At 40.9% G+C, this 21,318-nt stretch overlaps 1 protein-coding gene across 6 annotated transcripts in view; it reads right to left on the bottom strand.

The window, feature by feature from the left end:
• Smyd3 (SET and MYND domain containing 3) overlaps nt 1-21,318 on the bottom strand; it is a 401,196-nt gene that overhangs the window by 312,970 nt on the left and 66,908 nt on the right. For 5 of the 6 annotated variants that reach the window (XR_011372134.1, XM_070023183.1, XM_070023182.1 and 2 more), the window contains one exon: nt 2,856-2,919. The exons of the other annotated variant lie outside the window; for it this stretch is intronic. Coding sequence is in view for 4 of the 5 variants with exons in the window: in XM_070023183.1 (XP_069879284.1) it covers nt 2,856-2,919 (64 nt within the window). In the remaining variant the exon portion in view is untranslated. The remainder of the gene's footprint in view (nt 1-2,855; nt 2,920-21,318) is intronic. 6 annotated transcript variants of the gene reach the window in all.

Genomic DNA, 21,318 nt, shown 5'->3' on the forward strand with positions numbered 1-21,318 from the left:
ACTGTCTATGAACACAAGGGAAATAGTATACCCTAAAATGCCCCCAAACCTCTCTCAGCAATGCAGTAATGCCACAACCCCACACAGCAAAGGCTATGCTAGTGAACCAAAGTCCTGCCCTTGGGTATACACTACAAATTCACGGGCTCTCCATCCATTGCCATCCCCCATGCTTTTGCCTTCTGTTCATTACTGTTCATAGTCCAGTGTGTCAGCTTCGCTTTGTGCCGCTTTATAAGTATCCACAATGATTACTATTTTAATGCAATATCTTAAGACCAAGATAAACAGGACAGTTTAAATGCATATGTTATGGCCAACCTTTGACTCCCACCTCTAACTCCACCCCCACACTCTTCTACATTTACACACACACACACACACACAACACACAGCCTCTAGCCACTGTCACATATTTCATCTTACCAGCGTTTTCCTATTACCTTCCACAGTCTATCCGACAATGGCATTATTATTGATGCTACAATAAACAGCTAATGTATGTAGTAAAAACATATCACTACAATGAATCAAAATGACATGCCCACTCATCAAACACCCTCCACTCATCCTAACACTTTCTACTAATGATGTTTTCTACAACACAAGAAAAAAAGCATTAAAGTATTCCTAAAACCAAAGAAAAATAAAAGCAAATGTTCAGTCCATTGAAATTAGAAAGTAGGTTCAACTAAAAGGCATGTGTCTTATAATGATAATCCATCAGTTCTATACATATCCTACTTGATCTAATATTCTAAAGAACATATAGCACAGTGCCACACAAAGGAGTCAAAGTATCACTATGAAACAACCTTTCTGAAATTTATCTTGTAGACAAAGAATGAATTTACTTCTTTTGTTTGATTTTTGCTTTTTGTTATCATTGTTGCTAGTAACAACATAAATTTGGGATCTTAGTTTGACAGAATGTTTTGCAAAATAATATAAAAGTAACTCAATTATTCTTAACATATCCTTTGTTATTTCTGAGAAAGTATTAAATTTTTTCCCTTCTCTTCAAAAATATGTTGTGTTCTTTGGGGCCAGGGTACAGCCCTGGACAAGGAGTACTTGTCAAGCATGCATGTGGCCCCGGTTATTCCAGAGTCACAATAAATACCTGGATAGCCAAGAAACAAACAAAAAAGATCATGGAAAACTAGACCTAATCATAACATTATAAAAAGAATAAATTTTATGTTTAGAACATAAGCTAAAAATGTAGAGTTGGACTACCAGTTTCTTTCCCAAATTCAATGCCTGGCAAGTACAGGAAAATTGTAAGATGCTTGCCTCTCATTCTGTTTCCTGATTGGGATAACAAACATAGTAATGGTACCTAATTCTCACCGATTCTCATAAAATTAAACGGAATGGATAGTATATGGTATGTCTAGTCAATGTTAGCTTATATTATCAGTATAAATTCAGAAACTCAGGCACAAATGAGTTTGTGATTTCTGAGGTATTTTAACTCCAAAACAGCAGAATCAGCCCTAGAACTTGGAACTGCTCCTAGATTTAAAATTTGACCTTTTTTTCATTATTATTAAGCTCATTTGATTTGCATTCTAAAGATTTTACTTTCAAAGGAAAAGGGGAGATGGTAGGGAAAAAAAATCCCTTGGATAAGCCTGGATTCGATTTTAAAAAGGCTGTATCCTGTCCCAACTCTGTGGGCTGGTGTTCAATGCATACATGCAAAACAAAAATACATACACACACGAAAGTAAGAAAGAAAGTAAGAAAGAACTTCTGCTTAGACTAATACAATATGATGCATTAGAACATAATTACATTTCTTATTAAATGATTAATCTTAGGGTTTGAAGAAAAGGTCATGCTAATGTTAATTATACATATTTTAAACAACTTCAAAGATATTAACAATAGTATTCGTTATAAATTAATCTCTTGGAAAGCAATTTGGCATCATCTTTAAAAATTCAAAACACATAAATCCTTTCTTTTAAAAAACAAAACTAGGCCGGGCACTGGTGGCTCACGCCTATAATCCTAGCTACTCAGGAGGCTGAGATCTGAGGATCATGGTTCAAAGCCAGCCTGGGCAGGAAACTCCATGAGACTCTCATCTCCAATAAACCACTAGAAAACCAAAAGTGGCCCTGTGGCTCAAGTGGTACAGCACTCGCCTTGAGCTGAAGAGTGCAGGTACAGCGCCCAGGCCCAGAGTTCAAGCCCCACAACCGACAAAAGAAAAAAAAAAAACCTAGGAGTTAACCTAGAATTAATTGGCAGAAGTATGAAAACATGCCAAAAAGAGATGCTGGGAACATTGTCAGCAACACTGAATATTAGAAAAAACATAAGCACTCATTGGTGGGGAAATGATGATATATAATGGTATATAGGAGATACAAAATGTTCCTCCAAATCAATCAATAAATCAAAAACAAATCAAAATGTACAAAAATTTGTCTCGTGTATTCTATATCTTGTATATCTATGGTGTAAACATAGGATATCAAAATAAAAGTAAAGAAAGAAACCAGCCTTTCTTTCCCACCCTCCTTTTCCTGGCTCTCGAGATAAGCAGCTTTCCTTCTACCATTCACGTCTACCATAGTGTAATTCATCTACATAAGCACGTGTACATATACACACATACACACACACACACACACACACACACACACACACACAATTGTTCCCACATACTAGTTAAGCATCATTAATCCAAAATCTCAATGAGAAAAATCTTTGCCAATATTTGTAAAAGACTCTAAATTTAAATAAAAGAAATAAACTAATTTCCTTTTTTATTAGAAAAGAAAGTGACAAACAGACCTCCATTCCTAGACAAAGCCCTGGCAGGTAGTTGGTGGTCTTACCTGACACTTGGCACTACAATATTTAGCAACTCGACATTGAGAACATCTCATCAGCTTCTCCTTCCTGTTTAAAAAATAATAATAAAAAAGTCCACATTAGGAAATGAGTAAAAACCTCACATAATTGGCTTAAATTATTATGTAGCTTAGTTGTTAATATACATCTGGGAACTGATTTTTAAATTGCCTTAAATTCAATTACTACTTTAGAAAAGTGGAGCTGAGATGCTTCCAAGTTGTATCCTCCAAGTCACATGAGTAACAAAAACCAGAAACTTACAAAAATGAATTACAAAATTAAGAATTTAGTTTTTCAGCTTTTGTATACAAGACCATGGAGAGTTTCAAGGTAGCCAAAAACACTAAATGTTGAAGTACAACATTATCAATGGCTGAGCAGAACAGCTCTTTATAAGCACTCACTGCTAGGCTGGAGCAGTACAGTTTATTTTCCATCTAAAATACAAATTAAACTTGAAATAGCCCTATGAGGATTGCCATGTACACTGTAGATATACCTTTCAGGACATTTTCAAGAGATATGAAGTTGATGCTATGGTGCAAATGCCGACCATAAACCGAATGTGGCTGTGTAAGGATAAGATGTGGCCTTACACAAGATAAGAACAGAGTTCTACAAAAAGTCAGAGTTCAAACACATAAGATACTTCCTTCACCACTGGGGAAACAGAAGGGAAGAAAAATGGGGGGGGGGGAGTTAACATTCCAAGTAAAGTATGCCTCCTATCCCCACTATAAACCATAGCTCTCAAATTCCAACACCAGACCATTAACCACACCAACCAATCTGGCCCAAGTTTGGCTTATCACACTACATCACACTCCATGGCCACTTATAAATAATGCTGTATAAAGATTCAGCCTTTGTTTAGAAGACATACTTCTGGCAATAGATATATTACACAGGAAGAGAAGAGTATGTCAGGCAAAGATCAACTAGAAAAAAATCTGTCACCGTATCAATACCTGAAAAGGTCAAAGGAATTACTAGAGATGAAGGTGGTCAGAATGAAAGTCTGGAAGACTCCAGTAACCAGCTACCATGTACTAATAATAAATGTTCTCAGCCTCAACATAAAGTACATGTAATGATGGATCCAGAAGGAAAAAGCGACAATAGATAATAAGCTAATGCATGTAAGGTCTAAAAAATAGCCTTAAGTATAGAACTATACACACATTGTCTATTCCAATAAAAAGATCATACAAGCTCTCTTCCAGGAACTCATAGATCAAGCACATAAAAAACAAGTAGTTCTACAAATTCCCTGCACTTTTTACATGAATGTGTGTTCACACATCCTTCTCAAACTCCTTTTGGTTCTTTTAAAAAGTATTCATCCAAGCTATGCATAGGTGGCTCATACCTATGATCCTAGCTACTTGGGAGACTGATACTTGGAACACTGGGGCAGAAAACCAGCTCAGGCAGAAAAGTCATCAAAACTCTATGTTCAATCAACCAGCAAAATCCTGGGTTGGAGTAGTGGGAGGATATCAGCTGAACAAGCAAGCCACGCAAGAGTATAAGGCACTGAGTTCAATTACCACACCAGAAAAAAAAGAAGTGTGCATACTTACCAGGACACAAAGGAACTCTCAAAAACCTCAGAGAACCAGTAATACATTAGGACAAGAGACAGGAAGATTTAAACTCTCAGGCCATTCTAGACTATACAAACACCCAGAAAGAAAAAAGGAGGGAGGGAGGAAAGGAGAGGATGAGGAAGGGAAGGGGAAAGGGAAAGGAGAGAAAGGGGAAGGAGAATGTTTAGGACTAAATAAGCAAAGTATCCAAGCTTGAAAAGACACAGGGAAAAATAATACAGAAACATTTATGGCTTTACATATTTATACACCGTAAAGCCAACAAATAAATCAGAACACATAAATTAGTAACTTAATTTTTTAAATAGAGAACCAAGAAAAGCATAAAGTAAAACACTAAAACCATAAAGCAAATTATTTTTTAAATGAAATAAAACACAAAGATACAACAGCGAGGACTGGCAATCCCAGAAAGGAACACACTACCAATGATTTGCAAACGTGTAAGAAGAATAAACGTAAATATAGCTCAAGATTTAGCAGAGGTTTAAAAACACATGAGAGAAATATGGAGAAATGACAGTAGTGATAGTTTTTTTTAGTTTCCTTGACTGTTTCCCAAAACAAGACAGAGCAAGGACAGCAGAATTCAAGCGCCACACCCACATTGGCCACCACAAGGGCATAAACCCACAAGAGTACTCAAGTAGGCAGAACAAGTCACTAATGGCTCTGAGATCTGAATCAGGATGGATACTGGAAGAAGCCACAGGGCTTCCAAAAGACAAACAAAGGTAAACAAACAAAATCCCAAAGTGCCCAAAGATGGCCACAGTAGATACTTGTAGCCAGCTAGAGAATGGTCGCCTGCACTGGGGAGAGGCGCAAGGGCTCCCTGGAGGATGCCTCCTGAGGAAGAGGTCACTGGGGCTCCCCGATGGCGGACTTTCCTTCACTCCCTTTCCCCTGTCTAATTTACTCAGAGGCTAATCCTGGGGCCTAGGGCCCCAACTATGCAAGGTAGGCTGTCCTCTCAGAAGTGAGCAAGATCAATACACCTAAGACCACCAGCAAGGAGCCATGACAAGTGCCTAGCCTGCGTGTCCCAGACCCTCCCATGGCTGCCAACCAGAGGCAGAACACACCTCAGCATAAATGGGGGCTAAATAAACAAGATGATCTCAAGCCCTTGAATAATTCAGTTGCCATTCGCCACGTAACAAGCATTTCCTGACACGAGTTATTTAACTTTGGGAGGATGGGGGTGGTGTTAAAAGTGAAATGAATGTTTAATTCTCACTTTAAAAAAAAAGTTAACCAAACTGTGCTTGATTAGACCACACACTGGGCCTCTGAAGAGTCCTTCTACCCTGGAAAGGGTCCCCAGAGACACTTGGGCAGGCTGAGAAAGGAAAGGAAGTGGAGCACAGCTCCAGACATTTTACAGAAACATTCTGCTTTTGTCTTTAAAAAAAAAAAAAAAAAAAAAGCCGGCACGGATGGCTCATGCCTGTAATCCTAGCTACTCAGGAGGCTGAGATCTGAGGTTCAAAGCCAGCCCAAGCAGTAAAGTCCGTGAGGCTCATCTCCAACAAACCACCAGAAAACCGGAAGTGGCACTATGGCTCAATTGGTAGAGCGTTAGCCTTGAGCTGAAGAGCTGAGGGACAGCGCCCAGGCCCAGAGTTCAAGCCCCACAGACCAACAAAACAAAAACAAAAACAAAAACAAGCCTGTCATTTTCAAATGAAAACCAAAGCCACATTTCTGGAAAACAGGAATGAGCAAAACAAATGTCAAATGAAAAATAAGAATGATCTGCAGACTTCTAGAAAAAGGACCTCTTGTTTTTGACAGTTCCAGTTGCACAACAAGCAGCACAGAAGGGGAGCTAGCGAAAGGCACATTTTACCTAATGTGACTTGCTAGGCTCGGGAAGGGAATCCCACCACACGGACAAGAACTGGATCTTTCAGATCCACTTGGCTCTGGCTGGTCTTTTGCAACAAATGTAAACTCAATTTGAAGAATAAGAGCAATTTCAGAGGATGGAGAAGTCGTGTCTATACAACATCTACAGATTGCAAGAATATCATTTGCAAGAGGGCTGCCTAAAGAGGCACCCAGAACTGGAACTTCTCAATGAAAGATAGAATAGCCAGAAAATGGGAGTTTGACCTTTTTTCCCCTCCATCAAAGACTAAAATAATAGTAGTATTCTACCACCAGCTAAGAAAAGATACTAAAATTATTTTAGCAAAATAAATGAAAACTTAACTCACTCTCTAAAAAAAAAACATGCCCTGCAAAACTGACTGCTTCAGAAGAGGGTCAGTTCCTAAGGCACTCAGAGACACAGCAGTTCATAAGGCTCAGTAAGTCCTCTCCCAAGTACAGGCAGAGCTCCTGAGCCTCAGAAAGGAAATAAAAACAAAGCAAAACTAACTGTTCTTCCAGGGTACAAATTAAGAAGCTAGACATGGGTACAGAAAACTCACTATCTCTTAAATAAAATTCATGGGCCCATCAAGTCTCAAATATGGGGGTATAATTAGGGAGACCATCTTTTGAAGGGAAAGAGTACCCCCACTAAAACACTATGGCCAGGAAGCAAATAGGGGGAAAGACACTCCCTGGAACAGATCAAAAGACAAAGAAATCCTAGTCACTACCACGCTTCCCCATCCCAGGTACCTGCAGACTCCACCTTGTCTTTCCTGTAAAGAACACGCCACAGGCAAACGTCACGTAAGTGTGCTCAGTATGCAGGGCTCTCAGTGGTTGTCCTGGTCCCAGAAAGGGATGCCAGGAAAGATCACCGCTCCTCCAGGAGACTCTGACCCAGGCAGACACTGGCCCCACAGGGAAGCCTGGAGGCTTGCACTCCTGAAGCTTTCTCAACCCAGGGAAGCGTGGCCCTCCAAGACCAGAAAGGGCTGCAGAGGCCAGCGTGTGACTCTTTGTACATGAAAAAGCACCCCCCTAAAAAACAAGATTTAGTTTACAGGTGGTAGACACGATCTTTGGGAAGAAAGCTGAGAGAGACTAGAGGCCCTTGGGTAAGAAGGAAGAGGTGATGATGCAGGGGCTGTAAGGAGCACTGAGTGGCCTTCCTGTGAGGCCATTCTTCCCACAACCCTAAGACGCTCTTTGGCAAACAATGCACAGGGGGAGGACGGCCTGTCATGGACAGGCCAGCTCTTGAAAACAAAGCCAAGGAGAAAAGCCTACCTTTGTCGATGGACAAAGCCAAAATTACTAAAAGAATATTGGTAAATGTGTATGTCCTCTGCTTTCTCTCCACCCAACTCCACTCAACCTGAGTAACAGAGTTGGAGCTGCGGGCCTGTGCTCACTAGGAGGAGCTCTGCCACTTGAGCCACACCTCCAACTGTTTGGCTTCAGTAATTTTTCAAGTAGAGCCTCATGATTTTGTCCAAGCCAGCCTAGGCCATGATCCTCCTACATATCTGAGGTCTTACTAACTTCTTGCCTAGCTAGCCCTCCCAATACCTACCTCCTACATAGCAGGGGTACAGTCCTGAGCCCCCACATGAGGCTTGCTTTTTTCCCCAAAAGCAGAGACCACAGATACATCATTACAAAATTTTCTGTTTGTAAATATCTTTGAAATTTAAGCATTCTGACTCATTAGAAACGTTAATGCCATGTAGAAAATATGCATGGAAATGAAATTCCACACTACGAAGATTATCTCAATTAAAATCATGTTATTTTACCACAGTGGCATAATTACTATAACTCACCAAGTAGAATATGCTGGAAAATACTAAACTTCTCTTTGGCATAAATATTCAAAACAATAAAGAAAAAGGATCTTCCATTTTTGATGCCAGATAGTAATTAAATTGGTTTAGTCCCAAAGGGCTTTTTCAAAATTAAAGCTACTCACTTCCATCATTCATCTAGCTACCAAAGCAACAGATACAGAGGAAATAATCTGAATTCATAACACAGGAAAACTGGATTGGTTTAGACTCAGATTTCTAAGTACCTTATCACTTTATTTCACATTTCTAACATGTTAAAGTAAAAAATAAGAAAAGTTAACAGTTAAGAGGTCCGGGAAATCAATCTGTGATTCACTGGCTGCCAATCCATATTCGCACTGAGGGAAGAGAAGGGCAGAGCCTTTGGGCCAAGTCAGTCAGCAGAGGCAGACCGTCCCTCCCCGCCTCCTCCATGTCCTGCACTAGCGCAGCAGTCCTCATGGAGACACATCCCACCTATGAATCGGTACCTGTCCGGTGACTGCCATCACGGAGCCACAAAGTCCTGGGGGACAAGAACGGGGGGCACATGCAGTCACTGCTTGTAGCAATCGTCATCTAGGAGGTCAGAGAATCGCACGCCACACGTGCAGGATGAGCCCACAACACACAGGTCCTGCAGGACCTAAGTTCAGATAAAGGCATAGATGGAGAATACAGGGAGGCAGAGGAGATGGGAGAGTTATGTAGGCAAAGGTAAGGAGACCCCTTCAGTTGCTGTTGGAGTACACCGTCTGCAGTGCAGGCCTACAGCCTTGCAACCTTAGTCAGCCTCAGTGCCCTCCTCTGCCATGGGAAGGGGTCACTCCTCCATGGGCTGTGTGCAGCGAGTGACACAGGAGCGTGCCAAGCACAACGCTGACTCAAACGGAAGCTGCTGTGTGTGTCTTCAACATAATTTCACCTACTTCTACGACAGCTGGGGGGAGGCGGGGGGAGTTTCCCGCATGGCGTTAACACAGCAGTACGGACAAGATCAGCGTGAGAGCCACCCTTCATGCGCTTGTCAACCATAGATACCCACGGCGCTTACTCTAATTTCAAATTGTGACTAGCATCCAGAGCTTTGCTATTTTATATACATATACTGAAGTTTCTAATCCTAGTATTTTTAATTTAATCCGAATGACCGACTTCAAATCAGTTGTAAAGATGTTTTTGAAGGTTTCATTTGTGGAAATTAAAATTAAGGGAGACTGCTAAATCTTTAATAATACTGAAAGGCAATTTTGTATAACATTCTATTTGTTTTATGCAAGGGAATGAGCTAAGAGGCAAATGAGTATTTTTAGAATTCAGAGATTCCAAGCCTCCTCAGCCTATTAACAGCACTTGGTGCTAGCTACACAGCTGCAGAGGTAGCAGGCCACTTTCACTGCTTGGAATTTAAAACTGGTGAGCTGGCTATTAAGTAAAGTTCACTTGGCTCAGGCTGAGGACATAAGAGGCACACTAAAGAAAGCTCTAACAAGCCAGGCGCCGGTGGCTCACGCCTGTAATCCTAGCTACTCAGGAGGCTGAGATCTGAGGATCGCAGTTCAAGGCTAGCCTGGGCAGGAAAGTTCGTGAGACTCTTATCTCCAATAAAGTGCTAGAAAACCAGAAGTGGTGCTGTGGCTCAAGTGGTAGAGCACTCATCTTGAGCTGAAGAGCACAAGGACAGCACCCAAGCTCAGAGTTCAAGCCCCACTGCAAAAAAAAAAAAAAAAAAAAAAGCTATAACAAAGGGGAACTGCAAATGAGGAAATTCTTCTCCAATGACCACAGGTGCTTGTAAGTAGGATGTCCATTCAGCCAAACTCTGATCATCTGAGCATCTTCATTTTCCCTAAACCTTGAAATTTAAAATAGTAAAAAACAGGAAGAAGAAAAATTCAGACACAACATCACACAGCATAAATATTAAAAGTACCAGAGGTGCTGGATGCTGGTGGCTCACACCTGTAATTCTAGCTACTCAGGAGGCTCAGATCTGAGGATCATGTTGGGAAACCCAGCCTAGGCAGAAAAGCCCATGAGACTCTTATCTACCATTAACCACCAAAAATCTAGAAGTAGAACTATGGCTAACGTGGTACAGTGGCAGCCTTGAGTGAAAAACTAAGGGAGAGTACCCAGGCCCTGAGTTCAAGTCCTAGAAGCTACCAAAAAAAAAAAGACCAGGGCAAAATTCTGAAGACAGTATATTTGATCAACATTTGCATCAATACACTTAACCTTCAAAATGATGAAAACATGCTCATTTCATACCAGTGCCACTCTGGTAAATGACTCCCTCTTCCTCTAGTTAGAGAAATAAGCACCATTTCTCTACAGTATTCACAGCGATGAGGAAAACCTGCAGTCATCTGTTCACTTCAGAGGCACGGGCGCATTTTTTTGTTCTACCTGCTTTGGACACTATTCTTCTCAAGAGACAGAGGTCTGAGATCAATGGTCAAAGCCCACCCAAGCAGAAAAGTGAAAAACACAAATAATACCAAACTTACCTTGTGGAAATAGGTTTTTATTAGATCCCTGAACCTCCAGGGACCCCAGAGGTTCTCAGACCCCACTGTGTTTCCAGTGCCTTAGAGAAAAAAGAAACTTAGAACTGCTGAGAATGCGATGAGTGAGTTCCCAGGCGGACCTCCCATTGCCCCACATTCCCACTGAGCACAATGCGGGCGTCTCATCCACTTCTCAATGCCCTTGTCCTCAGTCCTTCCACCTGCTGCCAGAGAAATGCTGCCACCCGGGCACTATTCCCCAGAGCAGCGGTCTGAATCAGGTGATCTGCGGTCCTCACGTGAAGTGCCTCTTCCTACTTCCAGTGTGTACTTCGTTTTCTCGCTGATTTTAAACCTGGGTTGAGTGTATTTTTATAAATTAATTTCTCTCAGATGTGTCTTTTTGTTCCTCAGCAAAGCACTCAAGAGAATTTAATATTCTAGTTACATCACTCACTCTCAAGCCATACCGGATATAACTGAATTCCAATTTACTATTTAAAGGTAGCTGTGTGATACTAAACAATTTAGCTTCTCTGAATCACTTTACTAAAGTGGTAATAAACAACAGGACATGTCCAGTATACATATCCAAAAATCCAAAATCAAGTACTCTGAAAGGAGAAACTTTGGAGTGCCAACAAGGCAAAACGTTGGACTATAGATCACTTCCTTCTTTCAGGTTAACAATGCTCAACTAGTGAAGTGCATGTAATATTCCAAACTCAAAAATTTTAGTGACAATTAAACATGTAAAAATATGATGATTGCTTCAAAGGAAGTGCTAGGAAATATTTCTCTTAGGTTGGGGTGTAGCTCTAGTATGAATGAGGCTCTAGGTCACTAGCACCACAGAATAACAGACACAGATACATATGCACAGTGTATACATATATGTTATATGTGTATTGCTTTTACCATCATAGTTTCATTATGAATTTGTACAGCAATCTCACAAAAATTTCCTTATACCGTTTAAATGTTTCAAGACTGGGTGGAGATTCTAGAAATTCAGAATGTTATGAACCCTGAAGTGCTTAAAACACTTGAAATATTCTTCCCAGTTATTTTCAGATCCTTTATACACCCAAATAAAACAAATAATAAATCAAAGTAGAGTAACAACTCAATGAAGTTATTGGGATAAACATGGATAATTAAACAGTAATTATTTATTACTCTGAAAGCAATGAAACATGAATAGATTAACAATGAAGCTGCAAAGTCAGCATCCCCTTCCAAACACATAAAATCTTGCATATATGTCTCTTATCTAAAAAAAAAAAAAAAAAAGATTCAACTGTAACAAAGCAAAATTAAACATCTTTACTTCTAGCTCTACATAGATCACAGAGAAGGCTAAGGAAATCTTAATAAATAAGCCTTATTCCTACTCCCACCCAATAGGCTGGTGGGAAAAAGTGTTCAACATAGGAAAAATAATTAACTCTCTTCAGGTAAACTGACCAAATTTATAGCTCATTTATAATAATCCTTAGAGGATGAGAATTTGTAATTGACCAACCTTGAGTAAACTAAGAATTTCAACAACAATAAATTAAAGCATCTATTTTCCCCAAAAGGAAATTAGGAGACCAATTTTTTAAATGATGTGATCATTTAAATGGTAAATTTTAATTGTGTTCCAAAACTACTCCCCTGAATGCCACATCCTCCCCTGTGGCTCTTTCCCACCAGGGCAGAGCTTTCTGTCCCCGCAAGGGCAGCCAGTCCCAGGGACACAGGGAGTAGCAAGACACAGCTCCTGGTTTCAAGGACTGCAACAGACGCAGAATAGAGGCCACAGCAATAGTGTAAGGTGTTGGATACTGTGCTAGGTACCTGCACGCAGGAACTGCTGGGAGAGAGCAGCCACTGTGGAGCTGAGGACTCAGCTGAGGGATCAGTGCGAGGGCTTGGCCCTGAGGAGCAGAAGCAAAGCTGAGGTGAAGACAAAGACAATCAGAGCCAAGTACTAGGATGGATGTGTGAGCCACCGAGAACGGTGCCAGGAGAAACAATGGAGAGACACAAAGGAGCTGCGAGGATTCAGGAAAATTAGAAGGCAGCTGACAGACCCAGGAGCACATGGACAGGAAAGCAAGATCCTGGAGTCTGAAAGTCTCCTCAGGAGGCAGGAACATTCTAATAAAAGCAAGAAGATGAAAGGGATGACCTTGAGGATGCAGGGTTTCCCTGGTAAGAATATGTTCTTGAGGATCAGAAGAAAGATGGGGAGAAGAAGGTGAGAAAGGGCGAGGAACGCAGTCTAACTGAATGAGAACTGGAGCTATCTGTTTTATCTTTATTGCAAAGGTGATGGACAGGGCTGCTACAGTTGCGTAAGGCAAGGAGTACAGTTCTTTTTAGACACTGTTACCCCCGCCTCATTTTCTCCCACGTACCCCTCCCCCGCAAGTTCTATCATTCATTTCCAATGTGATGTCTAGTGAGTATCACTGTTGTATTAGTTCATCTTTTGTCCTGTTTCTTACCCTTTTTCTATGATTCCCTTTCCCTTCCATGGATCAGATAAACTTATATCCAAGACAAAGGGTACAGAAAACTAAAACAGAAAAAAAATATGAATAACTACATACAGGACATAATAAGAACTTCTTGTTTCCAATTCTTGGAGCTCATTTTGAAACACTTCATTACATATGGTCCTATGCACTTAGCAATTGGGATACTGTTATTCCCTGTTAAGAATATCATAGACATATGATATTTTGGGTCTGGGTTTCTTCTCTTAATATAATTTTGATGGATGAGTCTGGATGTTACTAGATTTGAGAGGAAATGCTCATTACACTATTGACTGTTCCTAAATAGCTAAGTAAAGATGGTGCTATAGGAAAGACATTTAAAAAGATCAAGCAAGACCCAAGAATAGAAACAGAGTTATCAGAAATCAACTAATTTAAGACGATTAGTGAAATGAGACTGACAGAATGTAGAAGAATATGCTAAGTGAATCAGGTTAAGAAGGGAAGACAGTGGAAAAGCACTGAAAATATACAGAGGTAGGCTGGGCACCTGTCTGAAATAAAGTTTTGAACACAGTCTGAATAATTAAGAGATTAAACAATTAATTTTGTGTTCAAAGCAAAAACACTGAGGAGAGCGTTAACCCAAATACGCTATGTGCAAAAAGGGGATAGGAGGACTTCACTGAAATTGCTTCACCATACATAGATGATGAAATAAACTTGGAAATGGCATAGAGATTAACAACATTGTTGACACTGAGTGAGAGAGAGACAAAGTCATTGGTGCTTTTGTATTAAGCTCCATGTACAAACAGTAACAAGTTTAAACAGAAGAAACTATGTTCTAATGCCATGAAGGAAGACCAAAAGTTATTTCTGAAGTGGAATTACAGGCAATTATTTTTGACATGAAGCATCTTTGGTTAAAAATATATGACTCTCCAAACAGTAGGCGGCAAAATTTTAAATGTTGCATAACAGCTGACATGATGCTACGATTTGGAAGACAGTCAAAATATGAAGATGGCTTATAACTGATCCATAAAATTTAGGTCAGAATACACACATACACACACACACACACAAACACACACATACACACATACACACACACAGAGAATACACACACACACACACACACACACACACACACACACACACACACACACACACACACACACACACACACACACACACACACACACACACACACACACACACACACACACACACACACACACACACACACACACCCTACATAGAATACTATGTTACAACAAACTGAGCCAAAGAGAAATAAATCAAAAGTAGAGTATTATCAGTACAAATTATTCAACAAATCAACACTTCAATATGCTAATAATTATTGTATATAAACTTGGTTTCTTGTTTTTTGTTTTGTTTTGTTTTGGTCAGTCGTGGGGCTTGAATTCTGGGCTTGGGTGCTGTCCCTCAGCTCTTCAGCTCAAGGCGAGCGCTCTACCGCTTTAGTAACAGCACTACTTCCGGTTTTCTAATGGTTTATTGGAGGTAAGAGTCTCACAGACTTTTCTGCCCGGGCTGGCTTTGAACCGCAATCCTCAGATCTCAGCCTCCCGAGTAGCTAGGATGATAGGCGTGAGCCACCAGCACCCAGCAAACTTGGTTGTTTTTTTTTTTTTTTTAACTGAGAAAATTTTAATTTATTTCACCTAGCAGAAGTTTCAATCCATGTCTAAGGTTTTAATAAATGCGTTCAAGACAGAGAACAAATACTGCTGACGGTGCGAGTACAGTGGTCCTCCCTTATCCACAAGAGAGACGTTCTAAGATGCCAGTAGAAGCCTGAATCTATGGGGAATACTAACACTTGTATGGCTAGGTTTCTTCCCGTACATACATACCTCTGATAAGGTTTAATTTACAAATTAGGCATGCAAGAGAATGGCTGTAATAGAACAATTCCAAATACATTATTTTAAAAAATTATGTACTATACCTGAGGGTAATGTATGCTATTCAGAAATGCATGCAATTTAAAATTATCAACAAATTGCTTTTAGAATTTTCTATATTTTATATATGTGTGTGTGTGTGTGTAGATAGATAGATAGATAGATAGATAGATAGATAGATAGATAGATAGATAGATAGATAGATAGATAGATATAGAGAGAGAGAGAGACGGGGGGAGAGAAAACACAAGGGAGAGAGCGCCCATTCTGGGCATCTGGGAGGTGTCTTTGACTTTTTTTTTGCTCGTTAGTGCTCTACTACTTGAATCATAGCTCCATTTGCAACTTTTTGGTTGTTAATTGAAGATAAGAGTTTCACTGACTTTCCTGCACAGGCTGGCTTTGAACCAGAATCCTCAGATTTCATAGCTAGGATTACAGGCATGAGTTACCCTACTCGGTTACTGTTGGTATTTTTACTGACTCTAACACCTAGGCTCTTGTGACTACTGGTTTCACTAGTTATTAGTGGTTTTTCAAGAAGAAAAAAAATGTGTTAAAGACTATACAGTAAAAGATGATAGGTATAAATGTGTTTCCAGGTATATAAAAAAGACTCATCATCAAAGGAAAGTCAAACAAGAATAAAAGCCAAAGCAAGTTCTAAGAATGCTCTGTAGACAGCACAGTACAGTTATGATTTTCTCCATAATGTGCTACTTCTAAACACTGTACACTGGTGTGTAACCTCACTTTTTTCCCTCAATGGGGCAATTTCAAAATCAAGTGACAAATCAAGCTAAAAAAAAAAGTTTTTTTAAATCTGTTTCACATTGAATTTTCCAAGGTACATCTGTCCTTCCCAAAGGACAGCTGTCATAAAGTCTGGCACCCAATATGTGAACTGAAGTGAATCCTAATGGTGGCCTCCCTCACTGGGTGCCAACCCCACCTAGGGAGAGCACTTTGTTCAGTTCTTTACCTCCCTGCTTCTACCTAAGGGCGGACCTAGGTGGGTTTTCCCCAGCACCTAGTAGAAGGCCAAGCAATTGACTGGTGACCTAAAAATATCTGTGAATGGATGAATGATCCAGATAGTTCAATCCAATAATGTGTAAAAAAAAAAAAATTATTCCCTTTATACAAAGGAAAGAGCTGCGTCCTAACCACCAACACTCATTCTGCATTGAGCACCTTGCAACGCACTGTCACCCAGCCACAGGAGAAAAGAACTATACAAAGAGTAGCAGAATTTGAGGATTCTGGTAGCCGCTGAATAAAACAGCACAATCAAAAAGGTATTTTTGAGCCAGGCATGGTGGCTCCCACCTGTAAGTCTAGCTACTTGGAAGGCAGAGATTCCAGGATCACAGCTCAAGGCCAGCCCTGGCAAAAAGAAGCCTTGCCAAGAATCCATCTGGACAATGGCTGGATGGTCATTCCAAGAGGATGTCCTCCTAGCTACAGGGAAAGCACAACAGCTGGGCAAAATGATGCACACCTGCCACCCCCAGGGACATGCGGAAGTACTAGGAGGAGGACCAAAGTCCAGGCCATAAAGCAAGAGCCTACCCTGAAAATAACCAATACAAAAAGAGGCTGGAGCCAGTCATCATAGCTACTCAGGAGGCTGAGATATGAGGATCTCGGTTCAAAGCCAGCCCCAGCACGATAGTCTATGAAACTCTTATCTCCAGTAAACCACTCAAAACCAGAAGCGTCCCTGTGGCTCAAGTGGTAGAGCACTAGCCTTGAGCTGAAGAGCTGAGGGACAGCGCCCAGGCCCAGACTTCAAGCCCCACAACCGACAAAATAAAGAGGTTGGAGTGATGACTCAAGTGGTAGAGCACTTGCCTAGAAAGTATGAGAGGGAGGGAGGGAGGGAGGGAGGGAGGGAGGGAGGGAGGGAGGGAGGGAGGGAGGGAGGGAGGGGAGAAAGAGTATTTTTGGTTCTTCGAAGGAGAGGAACCACTCAGTTATGCCCAGAAGTACCTGAGGACTCACATCCCAAACACTGGCTGCTCAAGCTCAGTATCTAATTCCTGGCATTTTGCCCTTTACTCAAATATCCCTGCTTCTGTAAAATACTAGGGGCAAAACCTTTCCCCATGCTACAGTAAATTCCAACAACTTTCCTCCTCCTGCCTTATCTTATATAATACAATCTTGCCAGCTTTCACTCTGTTCTTGACATTGAGAGCATATAAAAAGTGAAGAATGCAAAAGAAAAATCTATGGTCAAGGGAAAGGTAAAAGCATTAAGTAAAATTAAGTGGTCCGGAATGGTAAAGATTAATGTCCAAAAGTGAACACATGGGATACCCACTGGCATTTAATAGGAAATGGCAGTCACAGAAGATAGGGTGGAAGACAAGAACGGGACACAACAATAACTGGCTTTTACCAGCACACACACATACTCTTCTCATCCCTCTCTCCCCACCTCGCCCTGCACTGGCCATGCTCTCTCACACACACATTCACACACATAACCTTCTGGTAGTATTTGAATCCCAACAGGGATTTTCACGTTTCTCTCAAGTCAAGCCTCATAATCGTTTAAGTCCACTTAGAAGATTTGGGAAGATGAAGTCATCCATATATGTCCCAAGGAAAGATGAATGCAAAAGAAGGTAAATATAAACAATATGAGACTACACTTAAAAGTGGAAACTGAATATGTGTCCTGTGTACATGCACATTATCAGTAACAGCATCGCTAATTATTGCTCTTAAGAATCCTTAGTTTAGAAGAGAAATTTATAATGAAAAACATACTGCAAAACCCAGTAATGGAAGACGAAAGCAGTTAATCGATCCTCCTATTTATTAGCTGTCAAAAGCCATTATTTGCAGCAGCTGTGTGAAGCTGATTTCCTTCCCACCTCAGAATTACTTCACCCACAGGACTTATATAATGTTGCCCATGGCATGGGCAATAAAAACCAACCACATTTATAGTAACGAAATCTCTCATTCACCCTGTTTCTGAAAAATAACTAAGATTCTGGAGGACAAAGCTTAGGTATTTTCTGCCTGGTCACTGTACTGCAGAAAAATCTCACAAATTTTCAAATTATGAAAATTTTTCCTTTGTCTCCTGAATATGTTTCAAACTAAATGTGACAGGTAAATTATTTAAACTCTGTGTGCTCCCATAATACCTAGGATTTTCAAACTGACCAAAGTGAATGACAGCCACAAAACATTCAAGACAAAGAGCCCAAATATCTCAATTCATTCCTCTGATTTAAAAGTGACATAGCACTGGAGGTTTGGACCATCAGTAGACTGCCTGCCTAGCTAAAGTGATATAGCACTATAAGCCTTAAAGTATTTCATATATATTTAAAGTATTTTACAACTATAAGAGCTTAATGCCTTGCTGCATTTGTTTCCACACCAAATGCATAAAAAGGATCTTCTGTGTGTCATTTAAACACTAGAGATGTTTTCCTTAAAGGAAATTTTTTTTAAAAAAAGGAAGAGAAGCAGCAGCAACAGCAATGAAGAGAGGAAGGATTCAGTGAAGAATGCTGTGCACATATCAGGTTCTTCCTGTGTATAATATTGTTCATGAAGATAAAACCAGGCATGAGGGTACAAGTTGCAATTCCAGCACACAGGAGGCAGAGTCAGACAGATCATGAATGTCAAGCCAGCCTGGGCTACATGGAGAGAGTTTCAGATCACCCTGAGCTACACAGTGACACCCTGTCTCAAGAAAAAAAAAGAGGAAGAGATGTTTTCTATGTTTAGAAAAATACATACTAATGGCCACTGAGCACATGAAAAATGCTCAGTGTCATTGATTACTAGGAAAACTTATATCAAAGCTATAAAACACCATGTGAAAGACACAAACAGTTATCAGCAGGAGAAAGAAAAAACCCACAAACAAGAAAGCAGTAGGTGCTGGCCTGCAAGGATAAGACGACACTGCTGGATGGGAAGTGTGGGTGGTTTGGCAGTTCCTCAAGGAGCCAAGTGCTGAGCTACCCTGTGATCTGGCAGACAGGAATGACAGCTGGTGGGAACAGACTGTCTTTCAGAGAGAAAAATGTTCAAAACTGGTGACAACAGCACAACTTAATGAGTGAACTGGATGGGACATCAATTATATCTCAATGACTTTTTTAACTAACTTTACGTATTTTTTTAACTTTCCTATTATAACAGTTACTTTTTTGGCAGAAACAAAATTTGAACCCAAGCAGCCAATTCTGTGTTCTATATTTATATATACTTCACAAAATTAATAAGACAAGCACTATAATTAGTTCCTCGCTGAAAAGGATGAAATATTCACTGAAATACTTAAATCCAAAGCAATGAATTTTACTGAGCATTTTTTTCTACTTATGCAATTGTTTAAAGCTAAGTAACAGAAAAAATTACAATACTAGAGAAAATTCCAGCAAAATACCAGTGACTCACACCGAGATACCTGGAAGGTGAACATCAGAAGGATCACAATTCAAAATCACTAAGAAAAAAATTCACAAGACCCCCCCCCCCATCTCAACCAATAGCTGGACACAAGAGTTCACACCTGTTATCCCAGTGATCTGGGAAGCTGAAGTCAGGAAGATCACAGTTCCAGGCCAGCCCAGACAAGACTCAGCCAAGAACTGGCCACAGTGGCACATACCTGTCATTTCAGTCACACAGAAAGGATAAGGAGGGGTTTGTGACCCAATGTACCCTGAGTAAGAAAGCAAAATCTTTTCTCAAAAATAACCAGAGCTAAAAGAGCTGGAGATCGCCCAGTTTGGAAGGAAGGAAGGGAAGGAAGGAAGGAAGGGAGGCAGGGAGGGAGGGAGGGAGGGAGGCAGGGAGGGAGGGAGGGAAGGAGGGAAGGAGGGAGGGAAGGAGGGAAGGAGGGAAGGAGGGAGGGAAGGAGGGAAGGAGGGAGGGAAGGAGGGAGAGAGTTCCAAAGGAACTACTTTCTATGCTTGGTGACATCTTGGGCTAAAACTTGAATTGCAGAGTCAGCAGCTGAAAACAGGACTTGACTCTTCGCATGGATTCTGCTTTGTCTATCATGACTTATTTCATAGAAACAGAAACCATGGAAGTCTGAGCAGTTGTAATACCCCTGCCAGAGCAGTGATAAATGACCCAGTCTATGTCCTTCAGTGAGCCAAGGAGGTTTCTTATGGCTTATATTATGTACTTACCTAAAACCTTGGACTAGTTCCTACAGTCCAGATGTGTGATGCTTGTAACTGGGAGAACAGAAGATCTCCTATGCATCTCCACTGATCAAGCTCTGACCTCTCTGAGGACGGAATGTGGCAGCTGGTCTAACCCACACTGGACCCAGCTCCTGTCCCTGGTGAGGAAGTGTAATCTACTCTCTACACACCTCAAACAGCAGGGCTGACAGCCTTAAACACTAGTGTCCAGCAGGGGCTGGGTCTCCATCATCTCCACCAGTCTTTGGCATCTTGCTATATACTACACTGGAATCCAAGCCTCTGACAAAGAAATGAATGACAGTACTGGAAAGCAAGCAACCACTGACACCAAGTTGTTTTTGTTTTTTTTTTTTTCGTTTTTTTTTTTTTTGGTCCGGTCATGGGGCCTGAACTCTGGGCCTGGGCGCTGTCCCTCAGCTCTTCAGCTCAAGGCTAGCTCTCTACCACCTGAGCCACAGCACCACTTCCGGCTTTTTTTCTTTTTGCTTATGTGGTGCTGAGGAATCGAACCCAGGGCCTCAGGCATGCAAGGCAAGCGCTCTACCCCTGAGCCACCTTCCCAGCCCTGACACCAAGTTTTTAAGCCTAAACAGAGACTACCACATTCGTGATCAACTCATAAGTTTAGTTATGGCTTATTTGGACCAACAGGAATATAATTGCCATCCTGTAGATCCAACTTGGACAGCCAGTCTTAAAGCCAAGGAAGCAATCTAACTCCTTCAACTTGAAAACTCCAAGTACATTTCTACCACTGTCCCAAGCAATTCATCCAGAAACAAACAGCACAGCTCTTAAAACATGATTCTCTGGAATGAAGCAGATTCTACTTGTCAATACACAAATCCACACACGCAGTCCAGGCCAAGCACAGAGACAGGTCATTGTGCATGGATCCATCCCTGACATGTTTCAACACTCCAGGAAGAGCAACCTCCTCAATGCCAACATCACTCATGCAGTCCTGTGGGAAATGTTTTGTTTTTC

The sequence above is a fragment of the Dipodomys merriami genome, unplaced genomic scaffold, assembly GCF_024711535.1.
Source record: "Dipodomys merriami isolate MVZ:Mamm:240054 unplaced genomic scaffold, mDipMer1.0.p SCAF_158, whole genome shotgun sequence".
Taxonomy (NCBI): Eukaryota; Metazoa; Chordata; class Mammalia; order Rodentia; family Heteromyidae; genus Dipodomys; species Dipodomys merriami.